The sequence below is a fragment of the Thalassophryne amazonica genome, chromosome 14 (genome assembly GCF_902500255.1).
Source record: "Thalassophryne amazonica chromosome 14, fThaAma1.1, whole genome shotgun sequence".
NCBI classification, from domain to species: Eukaryota; Metazoa; Chordata; class Actinopteri; order Batrachoidiformes; family Batrachoididae; genus Thalassophryne; species Thalassophryne amazonica.
Window position 1 is genome coordinate 90,833,343 of NC_047116.1, and position 23,343 is coordinate 90,856,685.

Here is a 23,343-nt window from a genome sequence, read left to right on the forward strand (position 1 = left end):
GTAAATAAAGTAACCATAACACTCCCCGCCTGGTATTAATTCTTTATACCAGGCGACTTTTTGGGATGATGGCGCCAGCAGTGTGCACGGTGAAGCGTCTCTCAGCTCTCAGTTTTCTGTCACTGTTTTTTTTGCTTCTGTGGCAACAAAATGTTTCAGCTTTCACTGTGTATGATCGCCAGTTACTTTTAAGTATTCGTGATGATCATGAGAGATTTTTAAAGCAAGTATATTTTGATGATTTTACTTCATGCCCACTACCACCTTTTCTCTCTGTGGTGCCAGATTACCTGAGGCGTGCACCTGCAGTTGTACCCCGGAAGAAACGACCAAGGAGACGGGGTAAACGAGGTGGAGTACTCGTGAGAGTAAGGGCTTACTTTCGGCCCCTTCATGGGCAAAATTTTGAACTGCAACGCCGCTGTCTCTTTCCGGCAAACCAAGCTTCTCCGGTAACGCGCTGGATTATTCCCGTCGCTTGTGACGGCACTGTTGTGGAGCAGTGCGCAACGGCGCTGGAGTACTTTCCTCAGTGACGTCGAGTTCCAGACCGCGGTGTGGATTTTATGAATCTTCAATTGTTTTCCAGAGAACTACGTTCACAGACAGCTGATGACTTCATCCTTCATCTATCTCTGATGAACACAAGGTCTGTGAGCAATAAAACTTTCATTCTTAATGACTTTTTTACATCCCGGAAGCTGAATTTTATGCTTTTAACAGAGACATGGCTTCGGGCTGGTGAGTCCTTCGCCTTCTCGGAGCTACTTCCCCCGGGTTGCTCCTTCTTCAGCTCCCCTCGCACTACAGGCAAAGGCGGTGGTTTGGCGACAGTGTTTAAATCTGACTTTGTTTGCTGCCCGCTTCCCACTAAAGCCTATGCGAGCTTCGAGCTACAGCTCTTTGAAATCAGATTGGATATACCTGTCTTGTGCGCAGTCATCTATCGCCCTCCTAAATTTAACAAAGATTTTATAAATGACTTTTCTGACTTTGTGGCAGGTATTGTTCTTAATCGTAACGCATTTTTAATTGCTGGGGATTGTTGGGAAAGTGTAGTGACACGGACCCACAACAGGGGGCGTAAATGAACGGACAATGGAAGGAGTTAAATTAGAACACTTTACTGTTGTGAATGTCACAACCAAACACAGCAGATTACAGAATGTACACAAGTCAATTAATAAAGGTGTCGTGTGGGCAGGCTCGAAGATAGGAGGCGCCCATCTGGAGACGAACCGGAACCACATGATTTCCACCGCCACCGAACCCGAGGGATACTGGAGCCGCCAAGTCCCGAAGTCCCCAGGTGGCCACCGTCTCGGCGTGTCGGATCTGGTACTGCTGGCAGAAAACAAAAACAGTCAAGTGTGGGTGTGTGTACACCCAGTAACAATTATGGTGGGAATTCCACCTCCACCTCTCACTCAATACGTGTTGCAGCGATCCCTCAGAGGAAAAGAGTGCCGTCCTGCACAGCCTCCATAAACTAAGGACCGGTACTCCTGCAAACACTCACAATAGATAGATTTAGAAAATTACCACAAAGGCTGAGGATATTACCTCTTGATGAAGATGATATCTCGGCAATGTGGTGGAGGTGTCTTCCTGCTTTTATTCCAGATGTGGAGTAGATGATCAGTGACAGCTGTCATGGTTGATGGGTGACAGCTGTCACCACGGCTTGTTCCTGGAGGCGGCAGTGCCCTCTCGTGCCTGAAGCCCACACTTCAGGCAGGGCGCCCTCTGGTGGTGGGCCAGCAGTACCTCCTCTTCTGGCGGCCCACACAACAGGGATTTTAATATTCATGTTTGTTGTCCATCCAAGCCCTTGGTCAATGACTTTCTTAATGTTGTGGACTCTTTTAATCTTAAGCAGGCAGTAAATGTCCCGACGCACGACAAGGGTCATACTCTGGACCTTATCTTATTCAGTGGTCTAAATGTGAACATCATAGAGATCTGTAACACAGGCATATCGGACCATTTTCCTGTGCTTTTTTCTGCCACTATTAGGAAACAATGCGTTCCGGCACGCCAGCGGCGCGCTATCTGCCCCGCTACTGCGCCACTCTTTTCTGCTGCGTTTCATGCTTCTGAACTTAAGTCTTAAGATTCTAATACAAATATTGATGAGTTGGTTAGCTTGTTCAATACTACGTGTTCAGAGATTCTCAACGTTGTCACCCCTTTCACTAATCGGCGTGCAAAATGCTCAGAGCCATGGCACAATGATTTTACGCAGACGGGAATGCCGCTGTGCAGAACGGAAATGGAAGAAAGATCAACTTCAATTATCACTGGGGATTTTAAGACATTCACTTGCGAATTATCAAGATGCTGTTAAGACCGCAAAATCAGAGTATATGGCAAATATTGTGTCTACAAATCTTCACAAACCCCAGGTTCTTTTTAATGTTTTGAACAAAATTGTTAACCCTATTGATTCAACTGGTGCTGTTCCCTGTTTCTTTGTGTGAAAAAGTTTGTCAATTTTTCAGTGACAAAATTTCACTCATTCGATCTTCTTTGCCAACTGTCATCGCTGACCCCTGCATCATTCCTGAGTTCACAGCTGTTTTTAGTCCATTCGAGCCTATTTCTCTGTGTGAACTATCTAAAACTGTTCAAAGTTTAAGGCTTTCAGACTGTGCACTGGATTTCCTTCCTGCTAAGCTTTTGAAAGAAGTCCTTGATTCAGTTGGCCCTTGTATTTTACAGCTGATTAATGCTTCTCTGTCTTCAGGTGTCGTTCCTCGTTCCTTTAAACAGGCCATGATACAGCCCCTTTTAAAAAAACATAATTTGGACCCTGCTATTTTTTCTAATTATAGACCCATTTCTAAGACATCATTTTTATCTAAAATACTTGAAAAGGTGGTCTATACTCAACTACAGTCGCACCTTACTGCATTTGACATAACTGAAAAGATCCAGTCTGGTTTCAAACCTTTGCACAGCAGTGAAACTGCTCTTTTAAAAGTTTTTAATGATCTTCTTTTAATCATGGACACTGGAAGCTCAGCTGTGCTTGTGCTTTTGGATTTAACTGCAGCCTTTGACACTGTTGACCACTAGGTCTTATTATCTCGCCTTGAATTGTGTGTTGGATTAAATGGCACAGTGCTCAAATGGTTTAAGTCCTATTTGACTGGTCGGTGCTTTTCTGTAAACCTTGGTCCCTTGCATCACAGAAAGCCCCTTTGACTTGTGGAGTCAAAGTCAGGGTTCAATTTTAGGGCCAATTTTATTTTCGCTTTATTTGCTTCCTTTAGGATCAATTTTTAAGAAATATAACATTCAGTTTCACTGCTTCGCTGATGATGTGCAGATTTATCTACCTCTGAACCTTAAAACAAACTCATCTGCCATCCTACAGACTTGCTTTCAAGAAGTCAAAGACTGGATGTCTTTAAACTTTTTGAATCTAAATGAAAGCAAAACAGAGATTGTGGTCTTTGGTGACTTTGACCTTTCCCACCTTTGTCCACTCGCCTCCTACTGTCGTTCATCTGCTAAGACCCTTGGTGTTTTTATAGACAGCTCTTTTAAATTTGAGAAGCAGATCAACACAGTGGTCAAAACAAGTTTCTTCCAGCTTAGACTTTTAAGTAAAATCAAGCGTTACCTGCCCCCAAATCAGCTGGAACAGATTGTGCACGCCTTGATTACGTCGCGTTTGGACTACTGCAATTCTTTGTATGTTGGTCTTAATCAGTCGTCTCTGCATCGTCTCCAGATGGTGCAAAATGCAGCTGCGCGTCTGCTCACTGGAGCCAAACGGCACCAACACATTTCTCCTGTTTTAGCTTCACTGCACTGGTTGCCTGTTGCTTTTAGAATTGATTTTAAGATTTTGTTGCTTGTTTTTAAATCAATTCACGGTCAAGCCCCATTCTATTTATCTGATAAGCTGTCATTGCACACTTCAGGAAGAGTTCTGCGCTCCACGGACCAGAGTTTACTGGTCTGTCCCAGATCTAAGCTAAGGACCAGGGGAGACAGAGCCTTTGCTGTTGTGGGGCCCAAGCTCTGGAACTCTCTGCCATTGAATGTCCGACTGGCTCCTTCAGTTGACTCTTTTAAGACTCTTTTAAAGACATATCTTTTTGCACTGGCTTTTAATACAAGATGAGCTGAACACTGCTTTTACTGTCTTGTTGATTTATTTTGTTCTTGTATTTAACGATATAATTTTAAATCCTTTTATTGTACAGCACTTTGGGGCATTGTTGACTGTTTGTAAATGTGCTTTATAAATAAACCTGACCTTGACCTTGACCTTATACCACTCTAAACTGTATTACTTTATTTTTCAACCTTTTTATCATCGTTTAGAGGGAGTAGAAGAATAAGTTGAGTTACTGGTCGAAGGTAGACACGTGAAATGCCTTGCTTCACAACTCTTACTTCCACATTTCTGATTTTCTTGTCTTCACTCGGGATGCACTTAGTAATGAGACCAATCGGCCACTCATTGCGTTTCACTAAATCTGTTGTGTGGGCCGCCAGAAGAGGAGGTACTGCTGGCCCACCACCAGAGGGCACCCTGCCCGAAGTGCCTTCGGGCACGAGAGGGCGCTGCCACCACGCAGGAGCCACCGGAGTGACAGCTGTCACTCGTCACCCTTACCAGCTGTCACTCATCACCACTCATCATCATCAACTAACCCATAAAAGCCAGACAACATCTCCACCTCACTGCCGAGATATCATCTACCTCTAAGGTAAACTCTCAGCCGTTTGACTGTGCCGTACGCACGTGATCTTTTCTGAGTGTTTGCAGGAGATCCTGTTGACTGCTTTCAGCTGGTGCTGAGTTTTGTGGTTCGTGTAGGAGTGACGTTCTTCATCCCGCACGCCAAAATGGATAAGTAGCTCTCAGGCTCTGCACAATTGTGTTCTGTGTTAAAGGTGGAGGTGTTGTTTCCCACCTGGAAAGAAACACTTGCTGACTGATTACTGGGTGTGTTTTCACACACTCATTACATCTGTTTTTCTGCTTCCTTCCAGCAGTACCAGATCCGGCAGCAGAAGACGGTGGCCACCTGGGGACTCAGGACTTGGCGTCTCCAGTGTGTTTCCAGATCCGGTGGTAGTGGAAATCATGTGGGGTCCGGCTCTTCTCTGGACGGTGCTCTCCTATGCTCGAGCCTGCCCACACGTCATCTTCGTGTAATTATCTGTAATCCAAATTCTGGTTCTGTCTGTATTCCGTTGTGCACATTTACAACAGTAAATTGTTATTTATTGGCTCATCCATTGTCAGGTTCCTTTGCGCCCCCTGTTGTGGGTCCGTGTCGCTACACTTTCCCGACAAAATCATCTTTACCTAAGACGACATCTCCTTCTTTAACATTGTCCTTTTCGTGAGTCCATTTGTTCCTTACTTGAAGCATTAAAAGGTACTCTTGTCTCCAGCGTTTCCAGAAGGCATCCCCAAGACTTTGAACTTGTTGCCATTGCTTTTTGTACATGTCTTTAATGTCAAATGTCCCTTCAGGAGCGGGCGCAGCTCCTGTCTTTTGAGTTAGGAACATCAATGGTGTCAAGACAGTTGGTGTGTCTGAATCTGAGGTAATGGGAACTAATGGCCGAGCATTAATAATGGCCATAACTTCTGCCATTAGTGTTGTAAGAACTTCATGTGTGAGACGAGTAGGGCCTGTCTGCAGTAACATGGCGTCAAGAATGCAGCGGGCTATGCCTATCATTCTTTCCCATGAGCCACCCATATGTGATGAGTGGGGCGTGTTAAAAGTCCATGTGCAGCCTTCCTTTGTCAGGTAATCTTGGATCTCGAGGTCGTGGGTGCTGATTTTTAACTCTCTACAAGCCCCAATAAAGTTAGTGCCAAGATCTGATCTGAGAACTTTGGAAGGGCCCCTGACAGCAAAAAACCTTCGTAACGCATTAATGAAACTTGAGGTGGACATAGATTTGATGACTTCTATGTGAACTGCTCGGGTGCCTAGACAACTGAATAAAACTGCCCAGCGCTTACTTTCAGCATTGCCTCCTCTAGTTCTGCGAGAGACTATGGTCCATGGCCCAAAAACATCTAAGCCGACTCGAGAGAATGGAGGCTCCATGACAAGATGGTCCTCAGGAAGGTTAGCCATCTTTTGTTCAGCGGGTTTACCTCTGATCTTACGGCATGTGACACACTGATAGATTACACTTGAGACTAGTTTTCTGACTCCGATAATCCAAACCCCTGCCGATCATAGTGCTCCTTCTGTGAGATGACGACCTTGGTGGGCGACATCCTGGTGATAATGTTTCACAAGAAGAGTTGACACGTGGTGCTTTCTGGGGAGAATCAGAGGATGCTTTTCGTCATGTGAAAGGTCAGCATAGGACATGCGACCTCCTACTTTTAACAGTCCATCTGAGTCTATGAATGGGTCTAAAGACCAAAGGGGGCTTGGTTCTGAAACTTGTTCCCCTTTATGCAGCTTCTTTATTTCTTCTTTAAATGCACTTTGTTGAACGCTTGCAATGACTGTCAGTTTAGCTTGAGTTTGTGGATTTGTGGTGTTTTTGTTTGCAGCCTTGGATGTGTTCCTGGCTACTTTGATGAGTTTTGTCATGCCTCTTATGAGATGTTTACATGTTGAAAACCTTTCGAAGTGGTGTGAACTAAGAGGTTTGATGCTGACTTTGGTAGCAGAGACACTGACTTCAGGACAAATCTCTGCATCATGTTCTGGTTCAATTAGTTTGAACTTGCTCGTGTCTGCAGTAGGCGGCAGCTGAGTAAGTTCTTTTGTCAGGAAAGGTGGTCCTGTGAACCAGTACGTTTGCGACAGTAGAGGTGCTGTTATTGGGCGTGTAGCAACATCTGCTGGATTGTTTTCTGATGAGACATGATGCCATTGGGACGGCACAGATGATTTTCTAATTCTCGAGACTCTGTTTGAAACATAGACATAAAATCTTCTGGATGTGTTGTAGATGTAACCAAGCACAATCTTACTGTCCGTGTAGAACTTAACAGCATGCAAGGTAAGGTCCATTTCCTGGCATATAAGCTCTGCCATTTCTACAGCGAGGACAGCTGCGCAGAGCTCCAGACGGGGAATGGTGTGTGCTGGCTTTGGTGCTAGTTTTGATTTTCCCATGACAAAACCAGTGACGTAATCTCCATGCTCATTCTGAACGCGCATGTAGGTGACGGCTGCTATTGCTGTGGATGAAGCATCACTGAAGACACAAAGTTCTCTGTGTGACGCTGAGGAGAGACAATAGTACATATGGTCTGGGGATATGTATATGTTCTAACTCCAGAAGAGAATCTTTCCATGTAGTCCATACTCTTTCTTTATCAGGAGACAAGAGGTCGTCCCAGTCGCATGGTTCAGAGGTGAATTCTCTTATGAGTCCCTTTCCCTGTACAGTTATCGGTGCAACAAAACCTAAAGGGTCATACAAACTATTTACAGTGGATAATATACCTCTTTTGGTGAAGGGCTTTTGCTCTTTGCACACTTGAAAAGTAAAAGTGTCAGTTTCAAGACTCCAGCTAATGCCTAAACTTCTCTGAACAGGCAATGGGTCACTGTCTAGGTTGAGGCTTTTAATGTCCTTTGCCAAGTCGCTTGGTGGGAATGCCTCCATGACCTTACTGCTGTTTGAAGCAATTTTGTGTAAACGCAGGTTTGACTCTGCCAACATTTTCTGTGTGTTCTGCAGTAGAGCGATTGCTTCGGGTTCTGTGGGGAGTGAGGCCAGACCGTCATCCACATAAAAGTTCCTAGTGACAAACCGCATTGCGTCCTTACCATACTCCACCTCTCCTGCCTCAGCTGCTTTGCGTAGTCCATAGATTGCGACAGAAGGAGATGGCCGATTTCCAAACACATGAACTTTCATGCGGTACTCAATGATCTCCTTTGAGATGTCATTGTCTTTGTGCCAAAGGAATCGCAGGAAATTGCGATGATCTTCCCTCACTGTGAAACAGTAGAACATTTGTTCCACGTCTGCAGTTATTGCAATAGGCTCTCTAAGGAATCTCATGAGGACCTCGAGCAAGGCATTGTTAAGATCTGGGCCACTTAAGAGGACATCATTGAGCGATACGCCCTCATGTTTGGCACTCAAATCAAAAACCACACGGATCTGATTAGGTTTTTGTGGGTGGTACACCCCAAACATGGGGAGGTACCAATGCTCTTCATCAGGCTGTAAGGGGGGTGCAATTTCAGCTTGCTGGTTATCTAGGATTTTCTGCATGAATTGCACAAAGTGTTCTCTCATATCAGGTTTCTTGTGAAGACTCCGTTGGAGTATGTAAAGTCTCTTTAAAGCTTGTTCTCTGTTGTTTGGTAAGCGTTGTGTGGGTGTAACAAAGACAAGGGGTGCAGTCCAGCTGTTGATCTCATCTTGGCACATTTAATTTTGCATTATAGTAAGAAACTGTGTTGGGAAAGTGTAGGAACACGGACCCACAACAGGGGGCGCAAATGAACGGACAATGGAGGAAGTCAAATAACAACACTTTACTGTTGTGAATAAGCACAACAAACACAACAGATTACAACAATAGACAAAGAAGTCAATTCACAAAATGTGTCACGTGGGCAGGCTCGAAGATAAGAGACGTCTGTCCAAAGCAGAACCGGAACCACACGATTTCCTCCGCCACCGAACCCCGGGAATACTGGAGCCGCCAAGTCCCGAACTCCCAGGTGGCCACTGCCTCCGCGTGTCGGATCTGGTACTGCTGGCGAGGAACAAAAACAGTTAAATGTGGGTGCGTTTGCACCCAGCAACCCGTATGGCGGGAAAACCACCTCCACCTCTCATCGGAAGAATGTCTGCTATTTAACGCCCAAAAGTAAGTCAAGTTCAAGTAAGAGGTCCCCTAGCTCTCTTAGTTTAACACTGTCTCTAGAGGTGATTCTGGGAAAGTCCTCAATTTTCTTAAAGAGGGCGTGCTCTATTACCTCTGGTGCACCATATGTTTCTTCCAGGCGCTGCCAAACCATTTGGAGAGCTGCATTGATGTTGTTGATTTGAGCTGCACTGATTTTCTTTGCTTGTTCTGTTGACTTTGGTCTGAGCCATTTCAAAAGGAAATCCAGTTCTTCTCTGGGTGACAAAGATAGGTCTTTGGTGATGTTCAGAAATTAGGATTTCCAGCCACGATAGTTTTGTGGGTCATCATCAAATTTCTGCATTGTTCCTGTCACAAGTTCACGTCTCATCAAATATTTAGCTACATCATTGCTGTTGGATGTTTGCTGAGCGTTAAATGGAGATGAACTGAATGGCTGGTATTGGTAGTTTGCTGCTGGATAGACAGAGCGAGGTTCGGGTATTGACGTGTGGTTGTGAGCTACAGGACTTTGTTGTTGTTGTGTTTTTAGCTTGACATCATCAAGGGGGATTGGCTGAGTGTCAGCATTTGGGATTTCATCTTGGTGAATGGAGTTTGTGCTAAGTATTGGAGGTTGTGTTAACATTTGGTTGTCTGGCAGGAAGACTTGATTGTCAATGTAATTCTGAACCCTTTGTCTGGGGTCCACAGAGTTGTCGGACAGACGCTCTTGGCAGAGAGGTTGCTGTTCTTCATACTGAGTGGCTGCCTCGAGAATGTCTGCTTCTGCTGCTGCAGCTGCTGCTTCCTTCTTTACCTTTAGGATGTGTAGTTGAGCTTGAATTTCAGCCTGTTGTTTCATGGCCTCAGCTTCCTCTTCTGCATAGGCCAACTGCACTTGTACAGCCCCAGCTTTGGCTCGCGCTTTGAGTGCTGCAACGCTTGCGGATGACCTGGAAGACTTTGACGATCCAGAGCAACGAGACCTCGTTTCAAACTGCTCCCCTTGACTCTCCTGCATGTGGCTTCTTACTTGACTTTGAGGTTGTGGGTCCGTTGGCTGCCACATGATGACTGGGTGACTGAAGTAACAGCTTCTGGTGCCGTCTGCTGTTTATAAGGCTCTTTACTGTTCTGTCCTCACTAGATGGGCTTTATTCTAGCTATGACAGACAGTGAACAGAATGAGAGTTGGCTTCATCTCATTTAATGAAATTGTAAAGCTGTAACACACAAAAAATACAGCAATCAGTGTCATTCATCCTTTGTTGTAACTTTTCCATATAGAAATAAAATGTTTATTAAAATGACTACTCTAGAGTTAGCTTGTAAATTATCCTGCCAAATGGGTCTAATTAGCACAACAAAAGAAAGGCGTTAGCATCATGCTAGCTGTATCCTATCATTTCTCAGAACAGATCACAAACATGTTTTGCTAACATTTTCTACAGACAAAGCAATCTGATAAACTGTAGCCTACTGACAAACAACATTTTTAAATGAAACACCAAACACTTACAGCCTTATGTAGGCCAAGACGACGGAGACGGCTGCTTCTCCCATGAGTTTGCAGTTAAAAAGGAAGAGTTGCAAACCTCACTGTCGCCACAAGAGGGCAATCTAAACCAACACATAACCAAACTAATATCAAACAGGTAAATAAACTAACCATAACAATATATATATATATATATAAGCTCCTAGATAATTATTAATATTTTTGTGGATACACTAATAGCCATGTATGATATAGTTAAACATGATACGTTTTTTATGTTTTTATTATTTGCTTGCAGAGATATTACAAATAAGGAGATTCCTAACTGGTGTTTTGTATTATATTGATATTATAGATATATTATATGAATTGATTATTTCCTATATACACTCAACAAAAATATAAACGCAACACTTTTGGTTTTGCTCCCATTTTGTATGAGATGAACTCAAAGATCTAAAACTTTTTCCACATACACAATATCACCATTTCCCTCAAATATTGTTCACAAACCAGTCGAAATCTGTGATAGTGAGCACTTCTCCTTTGCTGAGATAATCCATCCCACCTCACAGGTGTGCCATATCAAGATGCTGATTAGACACCATGATTAGTGCACAGGTGTGCCTTAGACTGCCCACAATAAAAGGCCACTCTGAAAGGTGCAGTTTTATCACACAGCACAATGCCACAGATGTCGCAAGATTTGAGGGAGCGTGCAATTGGCATGCTGACAGCAGGAATATCAACCAGAGCTGCTGCTCGTGTATTGAATGTTCATTTCTCTACCATAAGCCGTCTCCAAAGGCGTTTCAGAGAATTTGGCAGTACATCCAACCAGCCTCACAACCGCAGACCACGTGTAACCACACCAGCCCAGGACCTCCACATCCAGCATGTTCACCTCCAAGATCGTCTGAGACCAGCCACTCGGACAGCTGCTGAAACAATCGGTTTGCATAACCAAAGAATTTCTGCACAAACTGTCAGAAACCATCTCAGGGAAGCTCATCTGCATGCTCGTCGTCCTCATCAGGGTCTCGACCTGACTCCAGTTCGTCATCATAACCGACTTGAGTGGGCAAATGCTCACATTCGCTGGCATTTGGCACGTTGGAGAGGTGTTCTCTTCACGGATGAATCCCGGTTCACACTGTCCAGGGCAGATGGCAGACAGCGTGTGTGGCGTCGTGTGGGTGAGCGGTTTTCTGATGTTAATGTTGTGGATCAAGTGGCCCATGGTGGCGGTGGGGTTATGGTATGGGCAGGCATCTGTTATGGACGAAGAACACAGGTGCATTTTATTGATGGCATTTTGAATGCACAGAGATACCGTGACGAGATCCTGAGACCCATTGTTGTGCCATACATCCAAGAACATCAGCTCATGTTGCAGCAGGATAATGCACGGCCCCATGTTGCAAGGATCTGTACACAATTCTTGGAAGCTGAAAATGTCCCAGTTCTTGCATGGCCGGCATACTCACTGGACATGTCACCCATTGAGCATGTTTGGGATGCTCTGGACCGGCGTATACGACAGCGTGCACCAGTTCCTACCAATATCCAGCAACTTCACACAGCCATTGAAGAGGAGTGGACCAACATTCCACAGGCCACAGTTGACAACCTGATCAACTCTATGCGAAGGAGATGTGTTGCACTGCATGAGGCAAATGGTGGTCACACCAGATGACTGGTATCCCCCCCCAAGTAAAACAAAACTGCATCTTTCAGAGTGGCCTTTTATTGTGGGCAGTCTAAGGCACACCTGTGCACTAATCACGGTGTCTAATCAGCATCTTGATATGGCACACCTGTGAGGTGGGATGGATTATCTCAGCAAAGGAGAAGTGCTCACTATCGCAGAGTTAGACTGGTTTGTGAACAATATTTGAGGGAAATGGTGATATTGTGTATGTGGAAAAAGTTTTAGATCTTTGAGTTCGTCTCATACAAAATGGGAGCAAAACCAAAAGTGTTGCGTTTATATTTTTGTTGAGTGTATGTTTATTGCAGGACCTGATGGGATCTCCCCGAGGCTGCTGAGGACCTGTGCAGATGAGCTCTGTGAGGTCCTCAGCCACATCTTCAACATGAGCCTCAGCCTGGGGGTGGTCCCCACCCTGTGGAAGACCTCCTGTGTGGTCCCGGTTCCTAAAACACGCACGCCAAGGAACTAGCCCACTACAGACCAGTTGCCCTGACCTCCCACCTCATGAAGACCATGGAACAGCTCGTCCTGTCTCACCTCCGCACTGTGGTGACCGACATCCTGGACCCACTGCAGTTCGCCTACAGAGCCAACATCGGGGTAGATGACAGCGGGAGACCAGCGGGAGCGCTGTGAGAGTCATGTTCTTTGATTTCTCCAGCGCTTTCAACACCATCAGACCAGCGCTGCTGTGGGGGAAGCTGGAGGACGCAGGTGTGGATGTGGACATCTCGCCGCCTGGACCATCGACTACCTCACCGACCGCCTGTAGTACGTGCGGCTGCAAGGCTGTCAGTCTGATGTGGTAAGGTGCAGCACCGGGGCCCCCCAGGGCACCGTCCTTTTGCCTTTCCTCTTCACCCGCTACACCTTGGACTTCACCTACAACACAGACAGCTGCCACCTCCAGAGGTACTCTGATGACTCCGCCATTGTGGGTCGCGTGTCTGAGGGAAATGAGCTTGAGTACCGGTCGGTCTGTCACATTGTGAACGAGGTTTTTCAGTTTTTCAGAAGAACTTTGTGACTGCATGCGTAGTTGGGCTCTGTGCCGTGGAGTGGCACAGAGAGAAGGAGGAGGAGACGGACAGAGCCAGATGTGTGGCTTCATGCGGCTCTCGTCTCGCGCGTTTTCCCAAACATCAGGCACATGCAGCAGGTGGAACACCTGCAGGAGCGTGCTGAAGAGCACTGAAATGATACTTTTAGCCGACTTGGTGTCAGCAATCAAACTGAACGCTGTGGAGCTGAGTTTAATTGTGCGCACATGACAGAAAACTGATTCGCCGTGGCGCGCAGTGAAATGTGACGCCGCGTTACAAGTCATGTCAAAACTTGACAGTTTCCGTGTCACTTCGTAATAACGCGTGACAGTTTGGGCTCCAAGAACCATCACAGGAACCACTACGAACATTGTCATGTCCTATTAAGGATCACTACTCATCAAGACGGATCAACCTCTACAATGAGGAAATGAGGGTGGTGTGTGACATTCGTGGAAGATTTTTTGACAGGCAAAAACATGCTCCATGAATATCAAGAATATCAGGCACCAACACGCATCATTAAGAAACCTATTCAAATGCGTTGTCATGTTAAGAATGTCAGGAATGTGTCACGAATGACAGAAAAATGACATTCGTAACGTGTCTTGGTTATGTGTAAACGCACCTTTAGCCTGCAGGAGCAGCTAGTAGACAGTCTCACAGTCACTGTGCTGCCTTTTCTGTTTTCTAAAACATTTGTCTTTTACATTCTCTGTCTCTCACAGGTGAAATGTTGCTAATTTTGCTTGTTTTATGTCAGTTCATACGTGTACATTTTCCTGTTTTAAATTAGACAAATGTGGTTCATTATGCACAACCTCTGCCACATAACTGAGTGTGTTCACGCATGGGCAATTAAAAAATAATAATAAAAAAAAGTCTTATTTCAGACATTTAATTGTTCTTCCATCCACAATTTTTACACAGACTGGTTAAAAATTATGCACCATTCAGACAGCTGTGCCGTCCACTACTGCACACAGCACTGTGTGCACAAAGAACACACAGCTGTCTGTGCACACAGGTGTCTGTGTCTATTTCACCAGCAGAACGCACACAGCAGATCACACACACGAGGTGCACAGACAGTAGTGCATCGTTCCACACAGATTCTGAACACAGTGTGTTTATTTAAGTGACACATCATTGACTGTAATTATCAGGAGTTGCACCAAAATTGTCACGGTTTCAGCCAGATCTGGGGGTTTATTCTAGTTTTTCCCCTTTCTGTTGTTCTTTTCAGCTTTGATGTATTAATATTTATTTTCATCAGGAATTATTCTGTCATGTTTTTCTTGTCACTTTGTTCTGGTTATGATTCACTAGTTATTTTGTTTTCTTCATATGGTTATTTTCTGTTTTGACTTGTCACTTTGTTTTCTTTGTTACTTTATACTTTTGCCATCCATTCTGTTCTAGTTGTTTTCAGTCATTGTTTATTAAGTTATCACTTGTTCCTCTTGGTTATTATATGTGATGTATTGTTGTGTCAGGATTTGTTCTGGTTGTTGTTTGGTCACTGCTTTTTCTTGTTTTGTGTTACTGCCTTGTTTTTCTTAAGTCAGTTTGTGTTTAATGTCATTTTAGTATTTTGCTCCATGTCTCTCGTTCTAGTCTGTGCTGCCAGTTCATGTTTAGTTTAGTTCTCATGTTCATGCCTGCTTCCAGTTGTATTATGTTCTGCCATAGTTCCCTGGTTTCTCCTCACGCCCCTCTGAGTTCTGTTTCACTCTACACCCTGCACCTGCCTTCATGTCTTCATCCCTCACTTACATCTGATTATGTTCTCTCTGCACCTGTCATGTGTCCCTGTCTCTCACTTTAATTCTGTGTTGGGGAAAGTGAGGAACACGGACCCACAACAGGGGGCGCAAATGAACGGACAATGAAGAAAGTCAAATAACAAGGCTTTACTGTTGTGAACACGCACAACAAACACAACAGATCACAATTGTGGAAATAAACCAATTCCAATGGTGTCGTGTGGGCAGGCTCGACGATAGGAGACGTCTGTCCGAGTCAAACCGGAACCACCCGATTTCCTCTGCCACCGAACCCCGGGAATTGTTATGTGTCGGACGCAGCTCGGAGAACCGACCAGCGTTTGAAGGACCCAGTATGAAATAAGCAGAGCACGGTTCAAAGGCTAACTGAATTTAATACATAACAGTGATAATAACAAAAAGGTGCGGCCTGGCGTGGTGCGCACCCAGCAGCGCTAACGGTCCGGAGCCAGAAGCTGTTTCGGACCCAAGGACCCCGCCGACACCCCCCAGGTGGCCGCAACAACCGAGTCTGTGAAAGAAGGAACCATTATGTGAGTCCACACTCTACACACAGAACACTTAAAGGTGTACAAACAGCAAACACTTCCTGGCTTGATTACTGATCAGCTTCCAAACCTGCAGGCATGGAACATCCAGTTCACAAAACTCCACCGCAGTGGAAGCTGATACATGACTAACAAACAGCTCAATACAATAAGGTGTGAGGGACACCACATTTACTGACTGTATAACTGTTAGTCACAAAATCTAACGTACCTCAGGAAGTGTGCTGACGAGCGTGAGACCTCACCCCCTCCTCTTTCACAGACTGTGCATCAAACCTGGACGTTCTCAGCATCCGCTGTTGATGAGATGGCTCCCGAGACGACGATCTCACCCGTCTGGTCACAAGGTCGAGTCTCTGGCAAATACACACTGTGCACTCCAGTCTTAAATGCCAACATGTTCCAATCCATCCAGATGCACCACAGCTGTGAGTCCTGACGAGTCGCAGGTGATCAGGGTGAGGTCCTGACAGCCTCAGCAACACAGCCACTCAGTCCCAAATGCACGCCACCTGGGAGGAAAACCAAAAGACAGAAACAAACCGGCAGCCAGGCCCCCCCAGCCATATAACAGTAATACTGGAGCCGCCAAGTCCCGAACTCCCAGGTGGCCACTGCCTCCGCTCGTCGGATCCGGTACTGCTGGCGAGGAACAGAAACAGTCAGATGTGGGTGCGGCTGCACCCAGCAACACGTAGGGTGGAAACACCACCTCCACCTCTAATCAAAAACAACACTGCAGTGTAGGAATATGGGTACTTATCCGATATATGTCCAATACAGTCTTCAGCTGTCTTAAGCACAAGCAATAAAGTGTTATTCCTCTGAAATGAAGCGACTGGCTGAGTACGTTACCTCCTTAGTAGAGCGATATCTCGGCAATGAGGTGGAGATGCCGTCCAGCTGATATACCCCTCCGCTGATGGATGTCAGCTGTCTCAGTTGATAGGTGACGGCTGTCACCTTGGCTGCTCCTGTGAGGCGGCAGCGCCCTCTGGTGCCTGGAGCCCGCACTCCAGGCGGGGCGCCCTCTGGTGGTGGTGGGCCAGCAGTACCTCCTCTTCAGCGGCCCACACAACATTCTGTCTGCTTTGTATTTCCTTTCTCTCACACTCTGTGCACCTGTTCACACATCTTTGTCTTTTCTTCTCTCCACCTTGTGTTCTCTTCCCTCACTGTCTTGCACAACATAGTATATTTGTTCATTAGCCACGCCCCCTTTCTGGATCCTTCCTCTCATGTGCATCTTGTTAACGCCACCTGTTCCTAATTTGTCCACATGCATATAAACTCTCACAGTCCCTCTTCCAGCACACTCTCCAGCCTTTTGTTCTCTGTCCTGATTAGTCTTGCCGTGTACCAGTTCCTTGCTTTGTGTTTTTGGCCGCCTTTTTGCCTCAGCCTATATGCCAGTGTTTGCCCGTGCATCAGACCCCTGCCTGGAGATGACTGCCTTTTTGCCTCACCCTGCTTGTGCCTCTGCTCCGTTTTCTGACAACCTGTGTACCGAACCTCTGCCCGAAATAAACATGACGACTTGTACCTTAAAGCCTGGTTCGGGAGTTTGTATTGTGGGTCCACCCGCTCCTGGGGTCGGACTGCCGCCCGACATGACAAAAATGTTCTGTGGGTCACCTGTTATGCATGGAGACATTTATTCTTAAAGGCACAAACAAGAAGTAAAACATGAATTCATTCAATTTGCCCGACATTTACAATGAATTATTTTTGTATTCTGTGTGTGAGGAGGTGTTGCTCGAACAGCAGTCTGACAAACACAAGAAGTTAACACCAATGTTTCAAAGTTGCAAAATGAAGAAACAATCAGCATCTGCTAAATCTCCTTTTGATTTTGATAAAGCATGTTGAGGGTACAAATCTCACCTGTAATTTTGCACACTGGGGTGAACAAACCTCAAAGTAGTAAGCAGGGATAGACAATGAATGAATGTGAAGTTTGGTTTGTTAACATACTGTGGTTGTGGAGCAGTTGTATTTCAAATGTACAATCTTACCACAAAAACCAGACTTGACATTACTGGAGTCAGTTTCAGATGCTTTTACTTCGGACTGCAGCATTATGAGAGGAGAACTTTTCATATCAGTTGTCCTCCCAATGCTTGTGGAGCTCTGTTTTAATCATTAATGCAATAATTGTGACTCTTGTTGTTGCAGCCACTATTGTAATAAACTGAAGGACTGCATTTCTGTAGCTCTTCATTTCGCACATGCTCAAAGTGCTTTACAGTGATGCTTCACATTTACCTCCCCAGCCAAGGCCGGTACTCATTTTTACAGCTGGGAGGACTGAGACAGATTAAGTGTATTTTCCAAGAACACAGACAGGTAGTGTTACTGTGATTTGAACCCAGGTCTACACATTGGCAGGCCTGCTTCTTAACCACTAAGCTATCTGCGCTACAACAGCCAGCAGGCCTGGGTGGCTGAACGACCACTTTATTAGGCACATCTTGCTAGTACGAGGTTGGACCCCCTTTTGCTTTCAGAACTGTTTTAATGTTTCATGGCATAGAGTCAACAAGGTTTTGGAAACATTCCTCAGAGATGATGGTCCATATTGACATGATGGCATCACGCAGTCGCCCGTTCAACCAGTCTGCCAATTCTGCTCTGTCCTCTGACATCAACAAGGCATTTTCGTCCACATAGCTGCCGCTCACTGAATATCTTCTCTATTTTAGACCATTCTCTGTAAACCCTTGAAATCTGAAATACTCAGACCAGCCCATCTGGCACCAACCATGCCACGTTCAAAGTCACTTAAATCCTCTTTCTTCCCCATTCTGATGTTCAGTTTGAACTTCAGCAAGTCACCTCCACCACATCGAGATGCCTAAATATATTGAATTGCTGCCATGTGATTGGCTGGTGAGCTATTTGTGTTAACAAGCAAATGAACAGGTGTATCTAATAAAGTGGCCAGTGAGCGTACATAGGCGAACGCATTCCGTTTACACTCTAACTCACACCTACAGTCAATTTAGAGCATCTGGAGGGAACCTACGCAAACATAAGGAGAACATGCAAACTCCACACAGAAAGGAATAAATGAACTGCATTTATATAGCACTTTTCCTTCAGTATATCAGAAGCTCAAAGCGCTTTACAATGACACCTCACATTCACCCATTCACGTAGACACACTCACACACTGATGTCAGGGTGCCATGCAAGGTGTTCACTACACACTGGGAACTACTTGGAGATTAAGGACCTTGCCCAAGGTATCATTGTGATTGTCTGACCAGGCTGGACTTTGAACCGAGGATCCTCTGGTCTGAAGCCCACTGCTTAACCAGTAGTCCATCACCTTCCTACCAGGAGGTGATGGTCCAGGTGGGGATTCAACTAGTTATCAGTGCTGTCCATGAAGCATTTTGCAGATGTTAATATCTTTTGAGGAGATTTCTGATTGAGGCAAGCATCATACACTAAAAAAAAAAAAGAAAAGAATTGGAGTGATATTTACTTGAAGTTTTTTCACTCAGAAATTCCAAGTAAATTTTACAAGGAGAATTCTTAAGTAAATTTTACTTGCATATATATTAGTTTTTCTAAATGACTAACTCAAGTAAGCACACAGGCGACAGTGGTAAGGAAAAACTCCCTCTAATGTATTGAGGAAGAAACCTCAAGCAGACCAGACTCTAAGGGGTGACCCTCTGCTTGGGCTATGCTACAAACACATTTAACACAACACAGACTCAAGTCCCATCATCATAAACATCTCTAGTGTAGATACATACATATATACATATATACACATACCTACATACACCTACACATACATACATACATATATACATATGCAATGCGTGTGATTTTATACTACATATTTACAAGATAGAAAAACAAGTGCACACAACTAAACAATGATCAACAAAACACCCTAACCCTCAACACCCTTCCTCCTCCTTATACCTAGAAAAAAAAAAAACCATGTGCCTATACCGCTGTTTAAACTGGTTCATGCTTGGACATTGCTTGAGCTTCACCCTCAATCTGTTCCATATCCTCACTCCACAAACAGAAATGCAAAAACCTTTTAATGTTGTACGTGCCCACTGATGTTTTAAGTTAAACTCCCCCTCAGATTATAATCCCCTACTCTATTAAAGAACATGTTTTTAATATTTCCAGGAAGTAAATTGTTTATTGCTTTATACACGATTTGTACTGTTTGAAAATGAACCAGATCAGTACATTTTTAAATTTTTGATTTTAATAGTGAATTTGTGTGGTCTCTGTAACCAGTATTAGGAATTATCTTATAGCTCTTTTCTGCAGTATGAATAATGGTTGTGTTGTACATTTGTAATTATTGCCCCAGACCTCTGCACAATAGTGTAAATATGGTAAGATCAGTGAGCAGTAGAGAATGCGGAGTGAGTTGTGGTCCAGAATGTATTTAACTTTGTCCAGAACTGAAATGCTCTTGACAGTTTGCTCTGTATATGTTTTATATGAGACTTCCAGTTTATTTTATCAGCAATTATCACCCCAAGAAACTTAGTTTCATATACTCTTTCAATATCCACCCCCTGTACTTGTAACTGTACTTGTATTGTTATGTGGGCCGCTGAAGAGGAGGTACTGCTGGCCCACTACCACCAGAGGGTGCCCTGCTTGGAGTGCGGGCTCCAAGCACGAGAGGGCGCCAGACCCAGAGGAAGTGACAGCTGTCACTCATCGCACCAGCTGTCACTCATCTACACCAATACATAAGCCGGACTGCAACTCCACCTCCCCGCCGAGAAATTGACTACCATTAAAAAGGTAATTTCTCTGCTGACAGACACTTTGTGTGTTTAACCTGAACTTCTGTTACAGCCGTTTTCCTGGAGTGTTTCCTTGTCTGAGGGATTGGCGTTTGGTGTGACAGCGACGGCTTCGCCTCACATCCCAACCCAGATAAGTGGTTAAACCAGGAGCTGTACGAGTGTGTGATTGGAGGTGGAGGAGCTCCCTCCTAACTGTGTATGGACTGTGAATTACTGAGTGTGCGGAGTCACACTCATACATCTTATCTCTGCTTTCTGCCAGCAGTACCAGGGTCGACAGCCGAAGACAGAGGCCACCTAGGGACTCGGGACTTGGCGGCTCCGGTGTTCTTCAGACCGTTGGTGGTGGAAGCCGTGTGGGACGCGGCTTCTCTCTCGTCAGGGGTCTTCTATCTTCGAGCCTGCCCACACGTCACTTGGTGTTTATTGACTGTGCAAATTTCTGTACATTTAGTTGTGTATTATCACAACATTAAATTGTTACTTTTTGGCTTACTCATTGTCCGTTCATTTGCGCCCCCTGTTGTGGGTCCGTGCTACGACACCTTCCCAACATGTATGTCTTTATTACAATTGCCAAATAACACATATTTTGTTTTACTTAAGTTTAATGATCATTTATTTCTGTCAAACCACATTTTCAGCTTTCCCATTTCTGTAGTGATGTTCCTTAGTAGTTTCTGCAAATTCCCCCCCCCCGAACAAAAAAAATACTTTTGTCATCTGCAAATAATACTAATTTTACTATCTTGGACACATTAAAAATATCATTTATATAAAGTAAAAAGAGTTTCGGACCCAATACTGACCCCTGTGGGACACCACAAGCAATGTCCAAGCATCATGATGTATATTCCTCCAACTTCACAAATTGTTTTCTGTTACTCAAATAACTTCTCACCCAGTGCAACACTAATCCCCTGATCCCATACCGTTCAGGTTTATTGATTAATATATCATGACTGATTGTGTCGAAAGCTTTATTAAGGTCCATGAATATTCCAACTGAATGTAATTTATGATCTATGGCATTTGTGATCTCCTCAACTGATTCTATTAATGCTAGTGATGCTGAACTATTTGCTCAAAATCCATATTGACTGTCACTAAGTAATTTATGTTTGTTTATGAATTTATCTAATCTATTGTTGAATAATTTTTCTAATATTTTGGAAAATTGTGGAAGCAAAGAAACAGGCCTATAATTTGTGAAGTGGTGTCTATCCCCAGTCTTATACAATGGTACAAATTTGGCTATTTTCATTTCATTGGGAAATTTACCGGTTTGAAATGACAAATTACAAATATGTTAATGGTTCTGAAATCCCTTCAATGACCTGTTTTACAACTATCTTGTCAATTTCATTTAAATCAGTAGATGTTTTGTATTTGCAATTGTTAACAATATCTATGATTTCTTTTTCTTCCACTGCTGTGAGGAACATTGAACAGGGATTCCTCTCTATAAGATTATCATTCCAGTCCTCAGATAACAATGAATCAGGACTCTTTGTTGGGAAGGTGTCGTAGCACGGACCCACAACAGGGGGCGCAAATGAACGGACAATGAGTAAGCCAAAAAGTAACAATTTAATGTTGCGATAATACACAACTAAATTTACAGAAATTTGCACAGTCAATTAACACCAGGTGACGTGTGAGCAGGCTTGAAGATAGAAGACCCCCGACGAGAGAGAAGCCGCGTCCCACACGGCTTCCACCACCAACGGTCTGAAGAACACCGGAGCCGCCAAGTCCCGAGTCCCCAGGTGGCCTCTGTCTTCGGCTGTCGACCCTGGTACTGCTGGCAGAAAGCAGAGATAAGATGTATGAGTGTGAGTCCGCACACTCAGTAATCCACAGTCCATACACAGTTAGGAGGGAGCACCTCCACCTCCAGTCACACACTCGTGCAGCTCCTGGTTTAACCACTTATCTGGGTTGGGGTGTGAGGCGAAGCCGTCGCTGTCACACCAAACGCCAATTCCTCAGACAAGGCAACACTCCAGGAAAACGGCTGCAAACAGAAGTTCAGGTTATACACACAAAGTGTCAGTCAGCAGAGAAATTACCCTTTCAATAGTAGTCGATTTCTCGGCGAGGAGGTGGAGTTGCAGTCCGGCTTTTATGATGGTGATGATGACGATGAACGAGTGACAGCTGGTGCAGGGGATGAATGACAGCTGTCACTTCTTCTGGGTCTGGCGCCCTCTCGTGCTTGGAGCCCGCACTCCAAGCAGGGCGCCCTCTGGTGGTGGTGGGCCAGCAGTACCTCCTCTTCAGCGGCCCACATAACACTCTTTTCTGCCACGTTAGGTCCAACATTTACAAAAAAATATTAAAGCCATTAACCACCTCATCCATATTCTCCTTTCTGATATTATCAATGAAATATTGAGCATAGCTCTGCTGTTTTGTACCATTTTTAATAATGCTATTTAATATATCTCATATTCCTTTGATATTATTTTAGTTATTATATAATATCTTACTATAGTATTCCTTCCTACATATCCTTATAGTATTAGTTAACTTATTTTTATATTTCTTATATCTATTTTCTGCCTCCTTAGTCCTTAGCTTTATGAATTCTTTATATAGAGTATTTTTCTTTTTACATGCATTTTGTAATCCTTTTGTCAACCATGGCCGATCTTTGAATTTTTGTTTTCTACCGTGTTGTTTTATTGGACAATTTTTTTCATATAGTGATGTAAATATTTTTTAAAAAGCTCCATATGCTCTATCAACATCACCTTCACTGTATACCTCTTCCCAGTTTTGCACCCGTAAATCATACTTAAGTGTATTCATATTTTCCTCTATTCGCTCTCGCCTGTATTTTAGTTTTTCCTCTGGCTGATTCCTCCAGTGGTTTCTATTATAAACAATGAAAACTGGTAAGTGTTCACTGATGTCATTGATTAGTAATCCACTCACTGTATTGTTTTCAACATCATTGGTGAATATATTATCGATGAAGGTGGCACAGTGGGATGTAATTCTACTTGGCCTAGTGATTTTTGGATATAAACTCATGCTGTACATTGTATTGATAAATTCATCTGTTATTTTATGCCTGTTTGGATTAAGCAGATCAATATTTAAGTCACCACAAATGAAGACA

The 23,343-nt window shown here is 44.2% G+C and overlaps 1 protein-coding gene across 3 annotated transcripts; it reads right to left on the bottom strand.

Annotated features, from left to right (window-relative positions):
* Window positions 1-8,665: 8,665 nt before the first annotated feature.
* Window positions 8,666-10,411, bottom strand: LOC117524691. 3 transcript variants are annotated; one of them, XR_004564827.1, is made up of 3 exons: window positions 10,344-10,411; window positions 8,952-10,047; window positions 8,666-8,725 (listed from the first exon to the last, which is right to left on the bottom strand). XR_004564827.1 is itself a non-coding variant. In XM_034186510.1 (2 exons), the coding sequence occupies exon 2, from the start codon at window positions 9,891-9,893 to the stop codon at window positions 9,135-9,137; it is 759 nt and encodes a 252-aa protein (XP_034042401.1). In that variant the 5' UTR covers window positions 9,894-10,047; window positions 10,344-10,411; the 3' UTR covers window positions 8,735-9,134. The 3 variants fall into 3 exon arrangements, 1 of the variants encoding a protein (XP_034042401.1); XR_004564826.1 differs by having other exon boundaries at window positions 8,670-8,728; XM_034186510.1 differs by lacking the exon at window positions 8,666-8,725 and having other exon boundaries at window positions 8,735-10,047.
* Between the last annotated feature and the right edge of the window lie 12,932 nt (window positions 10,412-23,343).